The following is a 20,052-nucleotide window of genomic DNA, read 5'->3' as shown; positions in this document are numbered from 1 at the left end:
TTTCTAGCATTAATAGTACTGCCGGGTGGATCCTCTTGGCAAAGCAAAGGACTGCTGCTCACTTAATCTGGTCCAGAAGGCCATTAACATTTCAGGTCATTACCTAAAATTCAGTCATTGCAATTGTGGTTGGGCGTATGGCATGATTATGCGTACTGTGGGTCTGTGGATATGCTGCCAGGTGTGCTTAGAAAACTGAACAAAACCAGAACAACAAACTAATTGTTCCCCCTACTTCTCTCACATCGCACACTTCCACCCAAGAAACATCTGTTGCCCCTCCCTGCCACATGAACCTAACTATTTACAGTGCAGTCAGTTCTCGCACTTTCACTTTGACTGCATCCAAGGACTCCCTCTGTTTTTGGACCAACTTGGTGTAGTCAAAGAAAATCAGAAGGTGACTCAATTGAAAGTGAAGTTTGCCTTCTTATGGACTTCCCTCAGGATGTTGTCTTCATTCTGATAGTTTAGTATGCAGGTGATCATTTCTGATAGTTTAATATGTGGGTGATCATTGGCCTCAAAGGTGGTCCAGGTGGGGGTTGTTGGGCCAAGGCTCAGTGCACGTGTTCCACAACAAAATATTTCAAAAGGCTCTATCCGAGATCCAAGATCTAAGACATGTTTCTAAAAACATCTCCAGTGGTATGCTTTCAGCCCTCTGCGGGAACCCCACAAAATGTAGATTGTTATAACGGACCAGTTTTCAGCATCCTCTGCCTTATTTCGAGACTGATGGTAGTTGCAGTGAGAGTTGACACTCTCCTCTTAAGGTCTTGAACTGCATCTTCCAAGAGAGAGATCCTCTCTTCAGCCTCCTTCATTATGCCCGGAACATTTGAAAAGATCTTGCTGAAGAAGCCAGCACTAGCAGCTGGGGCCTGCTGTTGTAGTTCAGTACGTTTGCGTCTCTGCCAGGCCCTGTGGAGATGGTGCAAATCCTAGCTTTCACTGCCTGGCCCCAAGGGCAGGATAAGTGCTACCTCAGCGTGCATCGGACCAGAGCCAGCCTAACTGCAATGTTCCTCATGGCTTCTACTCCCCTGGGACCGGCAAGCAAGAACTTCCTCAACAAGGCCCGGAATCCTGTTTCCAAGGGCCACTGAGCAGCAGCCTCTGGTTCCCAACTGCCAGGCTGGGGCCACCTTGGCAAACCATTGCCATCTTGGGTGACCATTGGGCAGCACACTCCAGCCCAGCACCCTCGCTGAGCTAAGTGCTCCTGCCAGTTGCTGTTCCGCCTTTGGCATCTTCCAGGGGCCCAGCCAAGGAATGCTCCAGAGGGCTATCGGCACTCAGCTGTGTGTTCGGGTTGCAGAATGGTTACAGATGGTTGAGGAGATCTGTGAGCATTTCTAAAACGCATACGCCATCTTGGCCTCCTTTGCCAAGTCCCTCTGATAGTGGTATTTAATCACTAGGTGAATGTCCTTCGCACCCCCTGTCAATCTACTCCTATTTGTTGCTTTTGAGTAGAGACTGGGCATGCTAAAAACTATTACTAAAAGACAACCCCTAGTGAAAAGCAGTAGGTTCCTTTCTCTGCTTTTCACTCAAGGAATTCACACTTGGATAAAAAAGAATGCAAACACATTATAGTTAACTTTTCATTTCTGTCAGTTTTAAAAGCTGTGCTATATTTCTTTGCATTGATGTTTATATAGTCCTTTTGTTATTGGAGACCACAGGTCTATTGCCCGCAAAGTATTTCCATGCTGTGAAACATACACTGTTTTGTCCCTTACCCGCTCGGATGGCCAGCAGTAATCCATCTCTTTGTTGGCTTGTCCAGTGCCTTCACAAGATCTTAACCAGGGGACCATAGACTTCCTTCGGGGCAAAGAGGCTGACTGTTGTACTCTTGATCGCCCCTGCAAACACACATACATCTGCTGTCTTTATTTTGCTCCACACATCAGAACTGTTAATTAATCTCTTAAAATCACAACTGTAAGTTCTTCTGAAATCAAAACCATGAATCAATCTTCCTGTATTTGTAATGCGATCTAGTGTCTGGCATATTATAACTATATGCTGATCTTCCAAAATCCAAAAGCTGCATTTATAATATCCAGAGTATGAAACAATATTCTAACAATGTCAGAACCAAGAGAAGATTCTCTTGTTTTAAGATCTTGAGTACACCCTACGACATCAGTACAAAGAGCAACAGCCATTAGTCTGAAACAATTATTATGTTTCTTTATTGACATACCAAATCAACTGAATTTAGCTTTAGTTTGATATTGATTACATTTAGTCTTAAAATCAAAAGAAAATCTAGGTTGCCATTTGAAAAGCTTTTGACATTTAAATTCTCCAGTGTACTTCAGTCAAATGAAAGATTGACCGGTCTCACTTACTTGTCTCTTTCTGTCCCTTCCTATATCGACCACTTACAAGCATTAGCCTGTCAAGAATATTCTCTAACTACTGAGCCAATCAGCTTCTTTAGTTACTTTCTTAAAGAAGAACGAGGCAGGTTCTCTAATTTTGGTTTGACTGATGACCTTAATATTGAGTTTGCTGCAACAACAAGGTGATGGATAGAATGCCTGAATTAACCTCAGGCACTAGCAATTGCTTGGTGCTGCAATCCATCCATTGATTTTTCACCCACCATGCCACTCGAGCCCGCCTTATAAAAATCAGTATCTACCCGCACCTCATGGGAGCAGTCCGTCCCAAACTGCCAGGACAACTGGATGGGCAGTGGAATCAAGCTGCATCTCACTGACGAGGCCCAGATAGGTAGAAACTGACCTAGGCCTGCTTGTCTTCCCACTTGAACACGACTCAAACTAACTTGCATATGGTTAGTTGCCGTCTAAGGTAGCATAGTGGGCAAAAATGCATTGGTTTGTGGTCCTAGTATTTACCAGTGTTGAGATAAATTCAGGCATTCCATTCATCACTTATTTGGTTTCCTCACTGGGTCTCCTTCGATTTTGATGTTTCTTGACTATGGGCTTTGTATCAGGGCCCCCTTCAGAAGTCGGGGCGATCCTTAAAACAGAAACAGGGGTGGCATTTGATGAGCAGCAAACCTGGTGTGTGTCCTTGATGACACCTCCTAAATGTATGCTATTAACTTGGTGTAGTAAACCTTTAAAACTATTTGCTAGAGATGGGTGCTGCAGCTCACAAATACGTTGGGTAAGGGTACTATGTCTTCCTCTGCCACTTACGTACTTTCACTTTTTTGAACTTCACAAGAATAGTAATTTGATATATGATGCTGTCACAAGTAATAAAACCAACGAGTCTTAGCACATAGATGGGTCATTACATCATGGACACTAGTGTGTTAAGATTTACCTGAGGCATGCTCACACCCCCTGGGGGCGATATGTGAAGGCAGGTCATTTTTACAGCACCTTCTTTCTGGAGCAGCTTTGGTAGGTGTTCGGTGCTGCTGCGCTTTTGCATCCGATGGTCCCGGTTCCCGGCTGGCACGCTCTGAGTCCTATGGATATGTCTCTTGGTCTTAGTGAAGCTCTGGGAGGCGACTAATCCATGGAAGGCTCTCTCCTCCTCCCGTCCTTTGTTTTTCTGGATGCTCATCATGGACGTGCTCTTCGTCACTAGGGGGCTATGTTTGGGAAGGTCTCTGGGAGCCAGGAACCCAGGCTTCTCGTTTTCTTGACTGCTGAAACAGAAGAGTTGGAATTAAATTGAGACAGTAGGGATAACCTTTCCAGTTTACACAGTTGCCAATATCTTCAGTGTCTGTCTTTAAGAAATAAAAATGTACACCTAATCTACAGAGATTAATAAATATGTACTGAAAAACAACTTCTGACTCCAAAGCCAGTGCTTTTCTCAGCAGACCTAGCACCCTCAGACCATTCATCCTGACGCTCCTGATCAGTATTGTTACTGATGATGAGAGAGCTCTGTGAGTTAATGTAACAGCTGCAGATATCTGTATGCAATGGTCACAAACTTGAGTCCAATAGAAGGCCTAAGCTTTGCTTTCAGCCTTCTAATTATTAATAAAAATGAGTACCAAGTTGATTGGGTAATACTAATTCTGTTAAGCATTTTCGAAGCATACAAAGGTAGGATGTGTTGGTATTACAAAGTGGCAGATTTTAGAACAATAACATTTGTGTCATGGTTGAATTTGGTATCGTATATAGAATGGGATAAGACAACTTACATAAAAATACTGCAATAGATCACAAGCATTGCAGAAGCCAAAAGGTCTTGCCTATGTAAGACCTATTGGCTTTGGCAATGTGTTTTTGCCATGTTGTACATCAGTGTGGCTGCTTTTCAGCATGGTTAAAAGTTGGTGGCGTAGAGTGTCATAGAGTGAGTGGAGTGAGTGGAGTGTCATAGAGTGAGTGGAGTGTCAAACTTACAACACCCCCCAACACCCCAACACCTAAGTTTGCTTTAACTAGGATAAGGGCACATTATTTTAACCTTTCTTAGCTTAGGCCTGCAGCTTGTGCCCTTTCATCTAGACACATGGCATTTTACTCATTTTATGATTTTAGCAAAGGCTTCGTTTAGCAGAGATGTTTTTATTATTTTATCAGTTGTTCCTCCATGCAGAATTCTGTTATTCTTTTCTTGCACGACATATTCACTCTGTGCTTTCTCCAAGTCCGAATATGATAGGCTTATTAATTATTGCCGGTATAAAGCGTTCATAATTTCCTCTACTTGTATACACAGAAATATACATGTTGTCACGTCAGGGCAGTTTCTCAGAACATCTGATGTTTTATTATAAAACACCTCACTGCCCCTGTAAAGATAATGATACTGCAGAGGTAAGTATAACTCCTTTATTTTAAATAACCTGGTTCATACCAGGAGCAAATGCCGGCACAACACACACAGGCAAACCGTCCCCTGCCTCTCTCCAACTGCCCGACCCCTCAACATTCCATCAGCACAGAATTCCACCATCCCATTATGACATACCCCTAATCATTACACATCTTTCCCCTCAACAAAACAATTTTTTTTCCATGATACAAAACAAACATATTATTAAATATATATACATTTGTGCAATTTTATGTTTATCATGAAATAGAATATTTCCTCCCATGACAGATTCATTGAGGTACCTTGACAATTTCCAATGTTTCTGAATTATTTACTTCCCATCACGAATTCTTTGAGGTACCTTGGTAACTTCTTCTCTCTCTCTCTGACTTTTCCAAATAGTTATTATAATGTTCCCTTGATACCCAGACCCACCATCATCACCACCATCTAAACACACCTCATCTGATTGCAAAATAGAATAATTTCCCCATAAGTACCCATTAACATCATCTTGACCACTGCACTTCTTCCCCTCTGGAATACCACATCCTTTGAACAAACTCACATGCCACAAATTACGTATTCTCCCATCTTCAAGCTTAACAGCACCATCCAGAACTTTCACAGTTTTCACAGGATTTGACCATTGAGTATCCCCTTTACATATTTAGCCAGAATTCCTCACACGCATATACTGTCCAGTCATCAAACGTGGCATGGACCTTTTTGTACACGATCCCTCACAGAATTGAAGTCCTCTTTAACCAACTCCCTTTGTTTTTTTTTCTCAACCACCAAGGAATTAATTTAGAAGATGGTTTCCGACCCCTCAATAGCTCAAAAGGTATCTTGCCTGTAACAGAATGGGGTGTAATCATGTAAGATAACAACATACTTTGGATGGCCTCATTCCAGGATAAGTTGGATGCTAATGCTAATTGTATAGCTTCCTTGACTACTCTGTTAAACCTTTCAACCTGACCATTCCCTTCAGGATGATACAATGAGACCCTCACATGATTCACACCACAACCCTTCAAAAAAGACCATATTTTGTCAGAAGTAAGTTGCACCCCATTATCCGAAACAATAGTTTCTGGAATGCCTTCCCTTGCAAATACATCCTTCAAAAATCAATAACCGTATCAGTAGTTATGTTGCCAACCATACGAACCACCAGCCATTTGGAAAAGTAATCAATCAGGACAATAGCATATGCTTCCTTAGCAGGTAGAGTAACAAACGGTCCCATGAAATCTATTGCTACCTTCCGCCACAGCCCATCAGTCAATTCAACCATTTGTAATGGTACCACTAAAGGTTTAACAGTTTTATCACTCAACATACACATACTACATTCTCTTACCCAGCAATCCACCATACCATCCAGACCCGGCCACCAAAAGAATATCCTTCATTTTTCTCCTGGTACTTGCCATACCCCCATGACCTTCATGCCCCAACCTAACAATAGTCCCTCGCATACCATAGGGAGGCACAATTTTATCACCCCTCAAAATAATCTCATTAGACACTGACAATTCATCCTTAACATTTGAATATGTACTTCACACACCTTGCAAACTCCGTTCTGATGGCCACCCCTTCAAGATTAATTCTTTCACTTTCAACAAAATCTCATCCTTCTGCATTTCATCCATTCACCTGCATTCAGATATCCCTAAATCCATTTTCCCATTTTGCAGAAACATCACATCATCATGGGTAAATGCAACATCACATTCACCATCAATACTCCACAATCCTCCCCAATACTTCCAGTGGTCAGTGGTGATTGAGACAACCCGTCTGCTACACAATTACTCTTCCCCGGAAGATACAAAACATCCAAATAATAAATTTGTAATTTCAAAGCAAGTTTTGCTAATCTTGTGGTAAGGTTTTTACCACCTCCCAAACTCAAGATGTTAACCAGAGGCTTATGATCCATACAAATCTTGAATTTACACCCCCATACATACATTTTAAATTGTTGCACCGCTCAAGTAGCAGCCAACAACTCTTTTTCAATCACAGAATAGTTCCTCTCTGCATGGGATAAAGTACCAGATGCATATGCAACTACCCATGAATTTCCTTTTCTCTGCTGAGCTATACCGCCCCAATACTATACCCACAAGCATCCACTGATATGATGCTTTCTGCAGTTTCATCAAATGATCTTAAACAAGATGCATTTACAATTTCTTCCTTTATAGTTGCAAATTCCTTAGCATGTACTTGTTCCCAGCAAAATGTTGCATTTTTCCTCAGTAACGCTCGAATGTTCTCCACCTTGGATGCAAAGTTTTCCACAAAACGAGAATAAAATTCAGCCAGCCCCAAAAAGGATAGCAATTGCTCTTTGCATTTTGGTTTCGGAGCTTCACAAATAGCTTTCACATGGCTAATCTTGGTCGAATACCTTCCTTAGAAATAATGTGACCTAGATATTCCACCTGTCTTTCTCCAAATATACACTTTTGATCTTTAACAGTTAATCCGTAGTCGCTCAGTGCTTGCAACACTGCCTTTAGAGTGCTGTCGTGCTCAATTTTATCCTTTCCATATATTAATATATTGTCTTGAAACACCCTTGCACCATTTATGTTTGAAAGTATTTTGGATAGTTCCCTTTGAAAAACTGCAGATGCACTAGCCAATCCAAAAGGCATCCTTTTATACTGGAACATCCCTTCTGGTAATAATCACTGTGCAGTGCTTGGAATCCGGTCTAAAGTGCTTTCCAGAGAAATTTGGGCACACTCCAACCCATAATCCCACATGCCTTAAAGTTCAGTTACAGCCGTCAGCGCGTATTAAGAAAACTTCCAAATAATCCTGGAACCGCCTTACAGAGATCGCCGAACAAAAAGATGTACCACCTGCGGCGTCCGCTCTAATTGAGTATCATGTAAACACCTCCAGCACGTTGCCAAATGCTAAATGCACCATGCTCCACCGCCGACAATAAATCACGCCAACACTGCTTCTGCCCGCCTCATCACCAGTGTAAAGATGATGATACAGCAGAGGTAAGTATAACTCCTTTTTTTTAAATAACGCAGTTCATAACAGGAGCAAATGCCAGCACAACATGCACAGCCAAACCGTCCCCTGCCTCGCTCGACTGCCTAATCCCTCAACATTCCATCACCACAGAATTCCACCATCCCATTATGACATGCATCTAATCACCATAGCCCCCTTTACATTAGAGGGGATTTTTAGCCCGTTGCCATTGTGAGCTGCATGCTGACTTTGCAGTTTCTGCTGAGATCTGACGCCTCCTCTGCCTATATGCGCGAGGACTCTTAGTAGACCAACAGACCTCTTCTTTACCTACAACCACAGGTATGGGGATGGGTTCTTCCGGGGGCCTGATGGCCAGATTAGGCTTACAGTGCCATGGTCTAGTATAGAATATTAGTAGTGCATGTAGGGATTCTAGAACCATTATTGTGACAGTACGGTGTGACTTTTCCTATGTTTCACTTTCCTTGTCACTGCTTTGCTTCTATTATTTATGTCTTATCATATTCACAAAACATGCCTTTTTACATAGAATGCAGTTGATTCAATAAAATGTATTGAACCTAGTCCTGCTTCTGTTTGTTTCTTGCCTGTATGAGATGTGTGGCTGAGAGAAAGGGGTATGGATGTGTGGCTGAGAGAAAGGGGTATGATCTATTCCACTGCCATTTCCCTGGGAAATCCAATAAGCCATGCGAAGGGCTGCCGTGGATCACCTTTACTCTTGGGTACTGGTGAGATGCTGCTAGCTAGGAGGAAGGGTTAGGCCAACAGCTGTCACATAGCACAAGATCAGACTCAGAGCCCTGCGCTCGGTATATTGCCGCCAAATCCAGCAGCCTTCTTACCATAACGGGAGTCTCTCCATGACATGGTGCTGCCAACATTGGTTCGGCTCTGAATTACAGATCTCCCAAGTATCTCTGTATCATTACTTGGTAAAAGACAACCTAGGATATCCTCATCAGCTAAAGTAGGAAGCACATATTGTCGCTGTAGGTTGTTGAAGCTTGAACCTTTAAAAGGACTAAATCACCAGTTGGTGTCCCTATCTGTGAACCACACAACTTTCAAATATTGAAACATGGTGGAACACCAACAGGTTGTAATTGCAACAAACATGAGGCTCCCCCTCACTAATCACATAATAGATAATGGCCTCACAGAGGCGGGAGGAGAGTTACATTTGTAGTTGAGGCAAATCCAGCATACAAACTGATTTTTTTTATTCTTAGGTCAATTTTCCAGCAGTAGATGGAAACATGCACACCTTTCATCAATACACTCCTGCTAATGCGCCTGCACAGTACAGAGCATGTACATGTTTAGAAATACCTCTTATCAAGAACACCAAAACTGGCTTGTTGGCACCCTACCACATGTTGAACATTATTTTAGACTAGGTCATTTGAGCAATGAAGGTCCTACATAGCCATGGTTGGCCACATTACATCACACCCTAATGCAGTGCTAATACAATGGTGGCAGTGGGAGTGTGCTTCTTGTTTAGTGATTTAGTTCAAGTATATAGATGCTTAATATGATTTGTGGTGCAAACATTAAATACTTCCCCAGCAAGGGCTGCTCCAGCACAACTAAATATGGTCACAGCAGGCATTAATCCTGCAACAGTTCATTCAATCATGGGTAAAGTACCAACCAAACAAGAAGAAATTCTGTTTTAGGTAGCACAAAAAATAAGTGCTCTGGAAGCAGTGTTTCCCCATTTGGGACCCCAAGATAAACATAGAATTCTCACAATGTGCTTGCCTTTTGGGATGGTTCCCTCAGTGGATAACTGCACCACATGGGGTTCAGTATTTGCTGCACTCTATACTACAGCACATGGTACAATGACACTTGCTAATCTTCCAGAAGTGCTGAAACAATTTCAAGATGAGTATGGGGCTGCCTCAGCCCTAGATTGGGGCATGCAATTAATGGGCAACTTTTCCACAATGTCCTCAATAATATGAGGTAACCTTAAAGGGGAAGCAGTAGCTGTGGCAGTCCGCATGCAACTCTGGGAATCCTGTACAGGGCTAGGAGCATGAGTGGCTGAAAATTATCAAAAGAAACTATTCAGGTATAGGTCGTGATAGTTTGGGGGCCAGATCGAGTAAATCCAATTGCAAGGTAAATCCCGTAAGGATTCTACCAAGCAAGCAGAGAGTCCTAAAAAACGCTGGGATAAACAAAAACAAAATGAAGATAATGTGAAACAAAGAGGAGAATCTCCACGCCTGGAGACCTCTTAGAAATGCTACAATCTGAGAAATAGAGATAATATAAAAACTCCAGATAGATATCAATATACTGATACACACCAATCTCGTTCCTTTCATGACTCACCGGATAAACAAAGTGAGAGAGGTGGGCGCTCTGAACAACTAAATGAATATGTGAAATCGAGAAAAGATTCACACGGTTCCTCTGAACCTTCCATAAAAAAGGAAGAGAAACCTCTCCAACAGAAACAACAATTTAAAAAGAAAAAGTTGGCAGCTATTTACCCCCAAAATACCATGCTTGTTGAGAGCTTTAATGAAGAATCGGAAGTGCGCACTGACTCTGCTAGACAGCGCAGCAGAGGTCACAATAGTTTGCCAGACTCTTCAAGGGCTTCTGGATGTGACAGCAACTTATGACTATATACAAGTTTAAATTGCAAAACGTACTCCTCCGCCACTGATAAGAGTTTACAAATTGAAACTGCAACTCGAAGGAGACATTGAGCGCACAATTAAAGTAATATTCTGGGAAAAATTGAGACCCTGCCATGATATCCTATTGGCAGAAACGGATTGGCCACCAGAATTAGCCCCCAATCTTCCATTCAGGGAAACAGTTATTATGCCTTCGTTCTCACGTCTTGTTCCTAGTGAATTAGGGGAAGTTTACGCAGTAGATTGGGCATTGGCCCAAGCCCCTGCGCTGTATCGCAATCATGTGTGGTTGGATTGGAGTCATGTGAAGGGCTGCCACAGATCACCCTCACTCTTGGGTACTGGTGAGGTGCTGCTAGCTGGTTGGTAGGGTTAGGCCGACAGCTGTCACATGGCGCAGGATCAGGCTCAGCCCCCGCACTTGGGGGCATATTTATACTCCGTTTGCGCCGAATTTGCGTTGCAAATTCGACGCAAAACTAACTCCATATTTATACTTTGGCGTTAGATGCGTCTAGCGCCAAAGTTCATGGAGTTAGCGTCATTTTTTTGCGTGAACACCTTCCTTGCGTTAATGATATGCAAGGTAGGCGTTCCCGTCTTAAAAAATGACTCCGATGCATATGCGTCGTATTTATACTCCCGGGCAAAAATGATGCCCGGGAGTGGGCGGGTCTAAAAAACCCGCATTAGCGCCGGATTTTAGCGCCTGGGTCAGGGCAGGCGTTAAGGGACCTGTGGGCTCAGAATGAGCCCAGAGATGCCCTCCCCTGCCCCCAGGGACACCCCCTGCCACCCTTGCCCAGCCCAGGAGGACACCCAAGGATGGAGGGACCCACCCCAGGGACATTAAGGTAAGTTCAGGTAAGTATTTTTTTTTTAAAAAAATTGTGGCATAGGGGGGCCTGATTTGTGCCCCCCTACATGCCACTATGCCCAATGACCATGCCCAGGGGACAGAAGTCCCCTGGGCAAGGCCATTGGGCAAGGGGGCATGACTCCTGTCTTTGCTAAGACAGGAGTCATTTCAATGGGGGTTGGGCGTCGTAAAAAAATGGCGCAAATCGGGTTGATGCGATTTTTTTGCCTCAGCCTGACTTGCACCATTTGTGGACGCCCATACGCCATTTTCACCCTACGCCGGCGCTGCCTGGTGTACGTCGTTTTTTTTAACGCACACCAGACAGCGCCGGCGGCTAACGCTAATTTTTTTGGCGCAAAACTGCGTTAGCGCAGTTTTGCGTCAAAAAGTATAAATATGGCCCTTGGTGTTGCTGCTGCCCAAATCCAGCAGTCTTGTTACCATAACGGTAGACTCTCCAAGACAGGGGAGTAGAGTGTTGTAGAATTGAGTGGAGGAGAGTAGAGTTCAATGGTTCAGTAACAGAGAGTGTTGTGACGTGGGGTGGAATAGGGTTGAGTGAGTTGGGGTAGACAAGGTAGTGGGGTGGATTGGAGTAGATTGGGTGGATTAGATTGGAGTAGAGTGGGGAGGATTGAATGAAGTGGGGTGTATTGAAATGGGGTGAAGTGGATGGGGTGGATTGGAGTGAGGTGACTAGATTGGATTAGGGAGAGTGGATTGGGATGATGTGATAGGGTTAGGATAGGGTGGGTTGGATTGGGGTGGTTTTGAGTGAGTTGAAATAGAGTGGGATGGATTACTGGAATGGAATGGGGATGATTGGAGTGGACTTGAGTGGGGTGGATTGAATTAATTTGAGTGGACTGGACTGGAGTTGAGGTAAGTGTATGGACTGAGTGAGGTGGGGTGGATTGGGTAGTGTGGGGTGCATTGGACTAGCACGGTTGGGTGCATAGGAGTGGAGTAGGTTGGACTGAAGTGAAGTGGGGTGGATTGGAGTACAGTGGATTGGAGTGGGGTTGACTGAATTGAATTGAGGTTGGGTGGACTGGAGTGGGGTGGTTTGGATTGGAGTAGGGTGGAAGGATTGGTGTGAGGTGGGTTGGATTGGGGTGGGGTGGGGTGGATTGCACTGAGGTGGGGTGAATTGGAATGGAAAGAGTTTGATTGGAGTGGGTTGGATTGGAGTGGGGTGGATTGGACTGAGTGGGGTAGAATTGTATGGGGTGGAATGGAGTGGGGTGGATTGGACTGAGTGGGGTGGACAGGCGGGAGGGACTGGATTGGAGTGGGGTGGATTGGATTGAGGTGGAATGGATTGGGGTGGGGTGGGGTGGATTCGCATGGGGCAGGGAAGGGTGAATTGTATTGGAGTGGGTGGGGTGGGGGAGATTGGCGCGAACTGAATTTTCTTGGAGTGGGGTGCATTGGAGTGAACTGGTTTTGAGTAGGGTGGATTTTAGTGGATTGGACTGGAGTGGGTAGGACTGGAATAGAGTGGGTTAAATTGGATGAGAGTGAGATGGACTGGAATGGATTAGGCTGGATTGGTTTGAGAGGGGTGGAATGAATTGGGGTGGATGGTGTAGGTGGGTTGAATTGGTGTGGGGTGGATTGGATTGGTATGGTTGGGGTGGGATGGATTACGGTGTTTTGGAGTGGGGTGGATTACCCTGGAGTGGGTGGATTAAGGCGTACTGTATTGGACTAGAGTGGGGTGGGTTGAGGTGAATTTGATTGGAGTGGGATGGAGTGGATTGTATTGGAGTGGATTGAACTGGGTGGTGTGGTGTGGATTGGATTGGGGTAGAGTGAGGTGGACTGGAGTAGAGTGAAGTGGTGTGGAGTGGGGTGGATTGGATTGGATTGGAGTAGAGTGGGATGGATTGAAGTAGAGTGTAGTAGAGTAGAGTGGGTAGGATTTGGATTAGAGTGGGGTGGATTGAAGCAGAGTTTGGTGAATTGGATTAAAGTGGGATGAGTGGAGTGGAGCGGATTTAAATGGAGTGGGGTGGACAGGATGGGGTGGATTGGAGTGGGGTGGACTGGAGTAGGGTGGATTGGATCGGAGTTGGGAGGGTTAGATTGGGGTAGGGTGAGTTGGATTGGATTTGAGTGTTGTGAGGTGGAATGCATTAAGGCGGGGTCGATTGGGTTGGAGTGGGGTGAGACAGACTGAGTGGGTGAATTGGATTGGAGTGCGGTGGAATGAGTGGGGTGTAAAATAGTGAAGTGAGGTGGATTGGATTGAGTGGGGTGGATTGGACTGGGGTGGATTGGATTGGATGAGGTGGATTGAATTGGACTGGATTGGATTTGGGTGGAGTGGAATGGATTGGAGTGGGGTGGATTGAACTGGAGTAGGATGAATTGGATCGGTGTGGGGTGGATTAGGTTGGTGTGGGTGCAGTGGATTGGATTGGTGTGGAGTGGGGTGGACTTGAGTGGGGTGGATTAAGGTGATGTGGGGTGGATTGGATAGAAGTGGGGTGGATAAAGGTGAACTGGATTGGACTGGGGTAAATAAAGGTGGATTGGATTGGAATTGAATGGACTAGGGTGAAGTAGGTGGATGGGAATGGGTGTATTGGGTTAGACTGGAGTGGGGTGGGTTGGACTGAATTGGACTGGAGTGGGGTGGTTGGATTGGAATATGGTGGGTTGGAGTGGGATGGGTTGGATTGGAGTGGAGTGGGGTGGGTTAGGTTGGACTGGTGTATGATGGGTTGGATGTAGTGGGGTGGGTTGGGCTGGAGTGGGTTGTTTTGTGGTGAATTGGAGTTGGGTAGATTGGATTGGAGTGGGGTAGATTCGATTGTGGTGGATTTTACTGGTCTGGGTTGGGGTGTATTTGATTTGTGTGGGTGGATTGTGATGGACTGGAGTGGGGTTAATTGGATGGATTGGGGTGGATTGATTTGGGGTGAGGTGGACTGGATTGGAGTGGGGCGGTCTGGGGTGGGGACGACTGGAGTGGGGCAAACTGTTTTGGAGTGGGGTGAGGCAGATTGTTTTGAATTGTAGTGGGACCAATTGTTTTGGATTATAGTGTGGCCGATTGTTTGGGATTGGAGTCGGGCAGATTGAAGTGGGAGAGATTGTTTTGGTTTGCAGTGTGGCAGATTGTTTTGAATTGGAGTGTGCCAGATTGTTTTAGATTGGAGTGGGTGTAGATTGGTTTGGGACAGATTGTTTTGGACCGGAGTGGGGCAGACTGGTGTTGGGCAGATTATTATGGATAGGAGTGCGGCAGATTGTTGTGGATTGGATTGTGGCAGATTGTTTTGTATTGGAGTGAGGCAGATTGTTTTGTATTGGAGTGGTGCAGATTTTTCGTGGATTGGTTTAAGGGGATCAGAGTGGGCCAGATTGGAGTGAGGCAGATTGGAGTAGGGTGGGTTGGGGTGGGCAAGAGTGGGGTGGATCAGGATGAGGTGGACTGGATTGTTGTTGATTGAGTGGAGCAGATAGGAGTGGGACTGATTATTTTAGATTAAAGTTGGGTAGGATTGGAGTGGGGCAGATTGTGTTGTGTTTAGGATTGGAGTGGGGCAGATTGTGTTGTATTGTAGAGGGACAAATTGGAGTGAGGCAGATTGTTTTGTATTGGAGTGGGGCAGATTGGATTCAGGCAAATTGTTTTGGTTTGTACTGGGGCAGATTGTAGTGGGGCAGATTGCTTTGGATTGTAGGGGGCAGATTGTTTGGATTGTATGGGGCAGATTGGAGTGGGGCAGATTGTTTTGGGTTGGAGGGAGCAGAATGTTTTGGACTAGAGTGGGGTATATTGTATTGGGGCAAATTGTTTTGGTTTGTACTGGGACTGATTGGAGTGGGCATATTGCTTTGGATTGTAGTGGGGCAGATTGTTTGGATTGTTGTGGGGCATATTTTTGGGATTGTAGTGAGGCAGATTTTTGGGATTGTAGTGGGGCAGACTGGAATGGGACATATTGTTTTGGATTGAGGCAGATTGTTTTGGATTGTAGTAGGGAAGACTGATTTTGAATGAAGTAGGCAGTTTGTTTTGGATTGGAATGGGACAGATTGGAGCAGATTGTTTTGGATTGGAATGGGGCAGATTGGAGTGGGGTGGATCGGGTGAGGTGGACTGGATTGGAGTGGGGCAGATTGGATTGGAATGGGGGATTGGAGTGGGGCAGATTGTTTCGGATTGGAGTGGGCAGATTATTTTAGATTAGAGTGAGGAAGATTGTTTTAGATTAGAGTGGGGCAGATTGTTTTGGATTGGAGTGGGACAGACTGGAGTGTGGCAGACTGGAATGGATTGGAGTGGGGCAGATTGGAATGTGGTAGCTTGTTTTGCATTGGAGTGGGACATATTGTTTTAGATTGAGTGGGGCAGGTTGTTTTAGTTTGGAATGGACCAGACTGTTTTGGATCGTGGTGGGGCAGATTGTTGTGTATTGGAGTGGTACACATTTATTTTAGATTACAGTATTGGAGTGAGGCAGATTGTTTTGGATTGAAGGGGAGCAGATTTGATTGGGTGGGTTGGGTGTATTGGAGTGTGGTGGATCGAGATGGAGTGGGGCAGATTGGACTGAAGTGTATCTGATTGGAGTGGGGCAAATTATTTTGAATTGGAGTAGGGCAGAGTGTTTTGGATGGGAGTGTGGCAAATTGAAGTAGGGCATATTGTTTTGTGTTGGAGTGGGGCAGATTGTTTTCGATCGGGGTGGGGTAGATTTTTTTGGATTGAAGCGGGGCAAATGGGTTTGATTGTAGTGGGGCAAATTGGAGTGGAGCAGATTGTTTTGCATTGCAGTGGGGCAGATTATTTTGGTTTCGGATGGTGCACATTTTTGTGGATTGGAGCACGGCAGATTGTTGTGTATTGCTTTATTAAAGTGGGGCAATTATTGGGATTGGAGTGGGGCAGATTGTTTTGGACTGGAGTGGGGCAGATTGGAGGGAAGTGGGTTGGGAGGATTGGAGTGTTGTGGAGTGGAGTGGATTAGGGTGAGTGGTTTGAACTGGAGTGGGGCAGATTGGATTGGAGTGGGGTGGATTGGGGAGTACAGCACGATTATGTGTTAAAATATATTTTTGAAAATTACAAATGAGAAAGAAACAATGTTGCTTTGCAATATTTAGAACAAGATAATAGTCGTTTTTGAGAACAGCGCCCATGAGCAAAGACAAAACCTGAGCCCACAGTGAGAAAAAAAGACATGGCAAAATAAAAAAGTTTGCTATAGAAAATATAACTTTGCAATTTAGTTTGTCCTGATGAGGACATTTTTGCTATTCACACGCCTTCTGTTTGCAGGGCACTAGAAGTTAAAAGAAGAAAATAGTACCTCAATCACGCCGGGAGCAGTGGACGGGAACTGACTAAGTTGAATCAATCAGTGCTTGGTCCCTGCTCCACAGACAGGAACAGGAAAAATGATATGCCTCCAGTGACGAATTATGAGGCTGTGAAAAAAAGTGTCATGCAAGGCAACAAATGTGAAGCCTAAGTTCTAACTACAACAGCATCTTGCTAGTGAATTGAAGGCTTTACCCTAAAAGGTACAATTGCTATGGTTCAGAAGACTAAGAATAGCTGTATCTGCGAGCTCCAGAAAAATAAATCAGTGGAATTACTAAGCGGAGTCACTGTCTAGAGCTAGTATCAACTGCCATGCACAATAAAAAGTAACTGTCATTAGTTCCATTCTGAGTTTCCATATGGAGTTTCTTGATGTCAATACAGAGAAACTTCAGAGCCAGATGTGAAGCTTGACAAGAAAACTGGAGGCCATGCAGCCCTAATCTGCGCTTCACAAAGATTCTGAGAGCTGACCAAGGCTGAAGCAATACTTAGGAAGACCAAAGCTCGGTGGTGCTTCACCCTACCCTCATAATGGATTCTCAGGTGGTTCTCATCTGGCTTGATAAGGGTCTGTTTGTCAAGGCTAGGATGTCAAATGCAACATGTGAGTTCATTCTTCTGAGTTTACAGCTTAAATAGGGGCATAGTGGTCACTTTTCAAATTGAGCATATTTTCATCGCTCCGTTATACAAATGTAATTGTGCAGTTAATTATATAGGGATACCTCTGATAGAGAGTGAACTTGATAATTAACATTTGTGAGAGAGGAGAAGTAAAAAAATCATGTGCCCTAGGAAGGGAAAAAGACAACATCACTTGAATGTGTTTAAATGTTAACACCTACAAATGACACAAAATTGGAAAAACAGAGCGTAAGAAAAAAGAGTGGAGAAAGATGATGTCTAACGTCAAACAGCGACCAAGATAAATGCACATATGTTCATGAACTGTCGGGCTGTTTGGAGCCATGGATAAAAGGCTTGTCGTATATAAGCCGAGTCATTCAAGTAGAAGTCCTTCTTACTGACCCGGGGAAATTTCTTCCTTGATTATTTGACATCAGAGAAGTGAAAAGAGCAAGCTGTGCTACCCAGACGTGGAATCCAGAAGACAGTCCAATTGCTCTACGCAAAAAATCAGGGATAAAAATAGGAACAAAAGGGCAAAGAACGTGACGAGAAAATAATGTGTTACAACGATCATCTTCTCGCGATTACCTCCTTTATATATGCTTCAAAAAGTAGCTGATATCACAGTAAAAGGGCCTACTACAGATTGGATTGGGTGCCACGGATAACATCCTACGGACAGGCCACAACATTGGGCATGGCTCCTTATTAATTTAAGTTTATTCATGCCAGTTTTCTGGAATTCCTGGCATTCCTTTGGCAATAAAAGAAGCTCGTTTGACATCCTTTGCGCTGTTCTGAGATCTGCTTTCCCCCTGTCACGTGGTATATGGAACACCCCTCTGGGTGACCCGCAAGCACAGAGATGTCAGTACATTCTCAGTGGCAAGGGGGCCCATCCATGAGCTGAGCACCATGTCCAACAATGTGCGGCTGGAGTGCTCCTGCACTTCTGAATGTGTGAAGTCTCTGGTAAGATCTTGGCACTGCTGCTCCTGGAAGTGCTGTCGGCACAGATCTCAGCTCTGATCTAACACTTTGATCAAATTATTCATGTTTTCTGTTGACAATGAAATAAGAAACTGAAGTCTGCAGCAACAGATGTAGGGCCAGATGTAGCAAATAATTTGCACGTCGCAAACAGCGAATTTCCCTCTTTGCGACGTGAAAACTGCACTTGGCAATGCACAAAACCCCTTTTGCGATTCTGTCACCTGGGTACAGAATCGCAAAACGGGTTTGCGAGTCGCAATTAGGAAGGGGAGTCCCGTTCCTAATTGCGAGTCGCAGTGCAGTGCCAGATTGCTTTGTTACCGCGAACAGGGTCGCTAAGCAATCACAGCACCTATTTCAAATGGGTGCTAACCCATTCGCAAAAGGGAAGGGGTCCCCATAGGACCCCTTCCCTTTTGTGAATGGCATTAAAAACATTTTTCCAGAGCAGGCAGTGGTGACCACTGCCTGCTCTGAAAAATTGAAACAAAAACGTTTGATTTTTTTGTTTTGTAATGCATCTCGTTTTCCTTTAAGGAAAACAGGCTGCATTACAAAAAAAAAAAAAAAACTGCTTTATTTAAAAGCAGTCACAGACATGGTGGTCTGCTGTCTCCAGCAGGCCATCGTCATTAATATTAATGAGGTGGGCCTTTGCGACCCCCTTGTGAGTCGCAGATGGTGTCAGGGACACCATCCTACATTCCGATTTGCGACTCGAAAATTGCGAGTCGCTCTGACTCGCAATTTGCAAGTCGCAAATCGGAACCTACCTACATCTGGCCCTTAATTTCTAGCTTGTATTTGTAGGTTTTCAAAACATCCAGGCACCATACAAAATGGCCTGATTTGCACAAAGTGGAGACGCACTTCCCGGCGACATTCATCAGTATTGTGGGTTCTCTAAAAATGCTCATGAGATCCTCTACATATATTTTTAAAATACATAAGGGCAACATAAGCGCATTCACTCACTAACTCTGTCATACCAGAATAATGGAGGCAATTCGTTTGTTTTAAGTGTTTTTGACACCAGCTAGATATCTTTGCAAGTTCTCTTTTCCGTCACTTAAAATTATAAGAATTCAGGGACAGAGGCGTTGCTTGGACTCTAAGTATTGGGTGGGGGCGGGCGTGGCTTGACCACCGAGCAAGATGGCCACCACACTGTGAGGCTCTGCCGGGGCCGGGCAATTTATGCGATAAAACTTATCCTGCAGGCGGCGGTGAAGGGAGCGGACCCCTGAGACTCCCCACTGGGGACCCCAACGACGCTACGCGAGCCGGGTTTGGCTGCTGTGAGCGCCCGGGAGCTGGATTTGTGTTGAGGGGCCTGGCGGCGGCGGTCGCCCGCGCGTGCTGACTCCTGCAGTGCGTGCGGAGAGGAGAGACGCTGTGGCTGCTCCCGGCCGAGGGGAGAGGAGACGGGGGTGCGGGGGAGTCCAGGTAGCCTGATCGGCGGCTGCTTCGGGCCGTGGCCCCCCCCCCCCTTTTCTTTCGTTGTTTACTTCTGGAGTGCGCGGCGGCTGGGGACGCCGGCCCCCTGGGCCTCTTCCAACCCTCAACTAGGGAGTTCTTCCGATTTGGCCCCCGGTTGCCTCCATACGAACATTGCTGGTGCCCTGCGGACTGCATCGGGAGCCCTGCACTGCCTTGGCAGCACGAATCCAGGTGAGGAGCCATGCGAGGAGTGAGGCTGGGGGCGGAGGCCCTGGCTGGTACGGCAGCGTGCT

The 20,052-nt window shown here is 45.1% G+C and overlaps 1 protein-coding gene across 2 annotated transcripts in view; it reads right to left on the bottom strand.

The window, feature by feature from the left end:
• The window catches only part of RASAL3 (RAS protein activator like 3), a 160,831-nt gene that overhangs the window by 31,014 nt on the left and 109,765 nt on the right, over positions 1-20,052 (bottom strand). Inside the window, exons 14-15 of one of the 2 annotated variants that reach the window (XM_069231669.1) lie at positions 3,322-3,652; positions 1,749-1,874 (exon numbers count right to left, since the gene is read on the bottom strand). In XM_069231669.1, coding sequence (XP_069087770.1) covers positions 1,749-1,874; positions 3,322-3,652 — 457 coding nt within the window. The remainder of the gene's footprint in view (positions 1-1,748; positions 1,875-3,321; positions 3,653-20,052) is intronic. The other variant, XM_069231670.1, reaches the window with a different exon arrangement.

The sequence above is a fragment of the Pleurodeles waltl genome, chromosome 4_2 (genome assembly GCF_031143425.1).
Source record: "Pleurodeles waltl isolate 20211129_DDA chromosome 4_2, aPleWal1.hap1.20221129, whole genome shotgun sequence".
Lineage (NCBI taxonomy): Eukaryota > Metazoa > Chordata > Amphibia > Caudata > Salamandridae > Pleurodeles > Pleurodeles waltl.
Note: the sequence above shows the minus strand (reverse complement) of the source record. Positions and strands in the feature narration are given on the sequence as shown.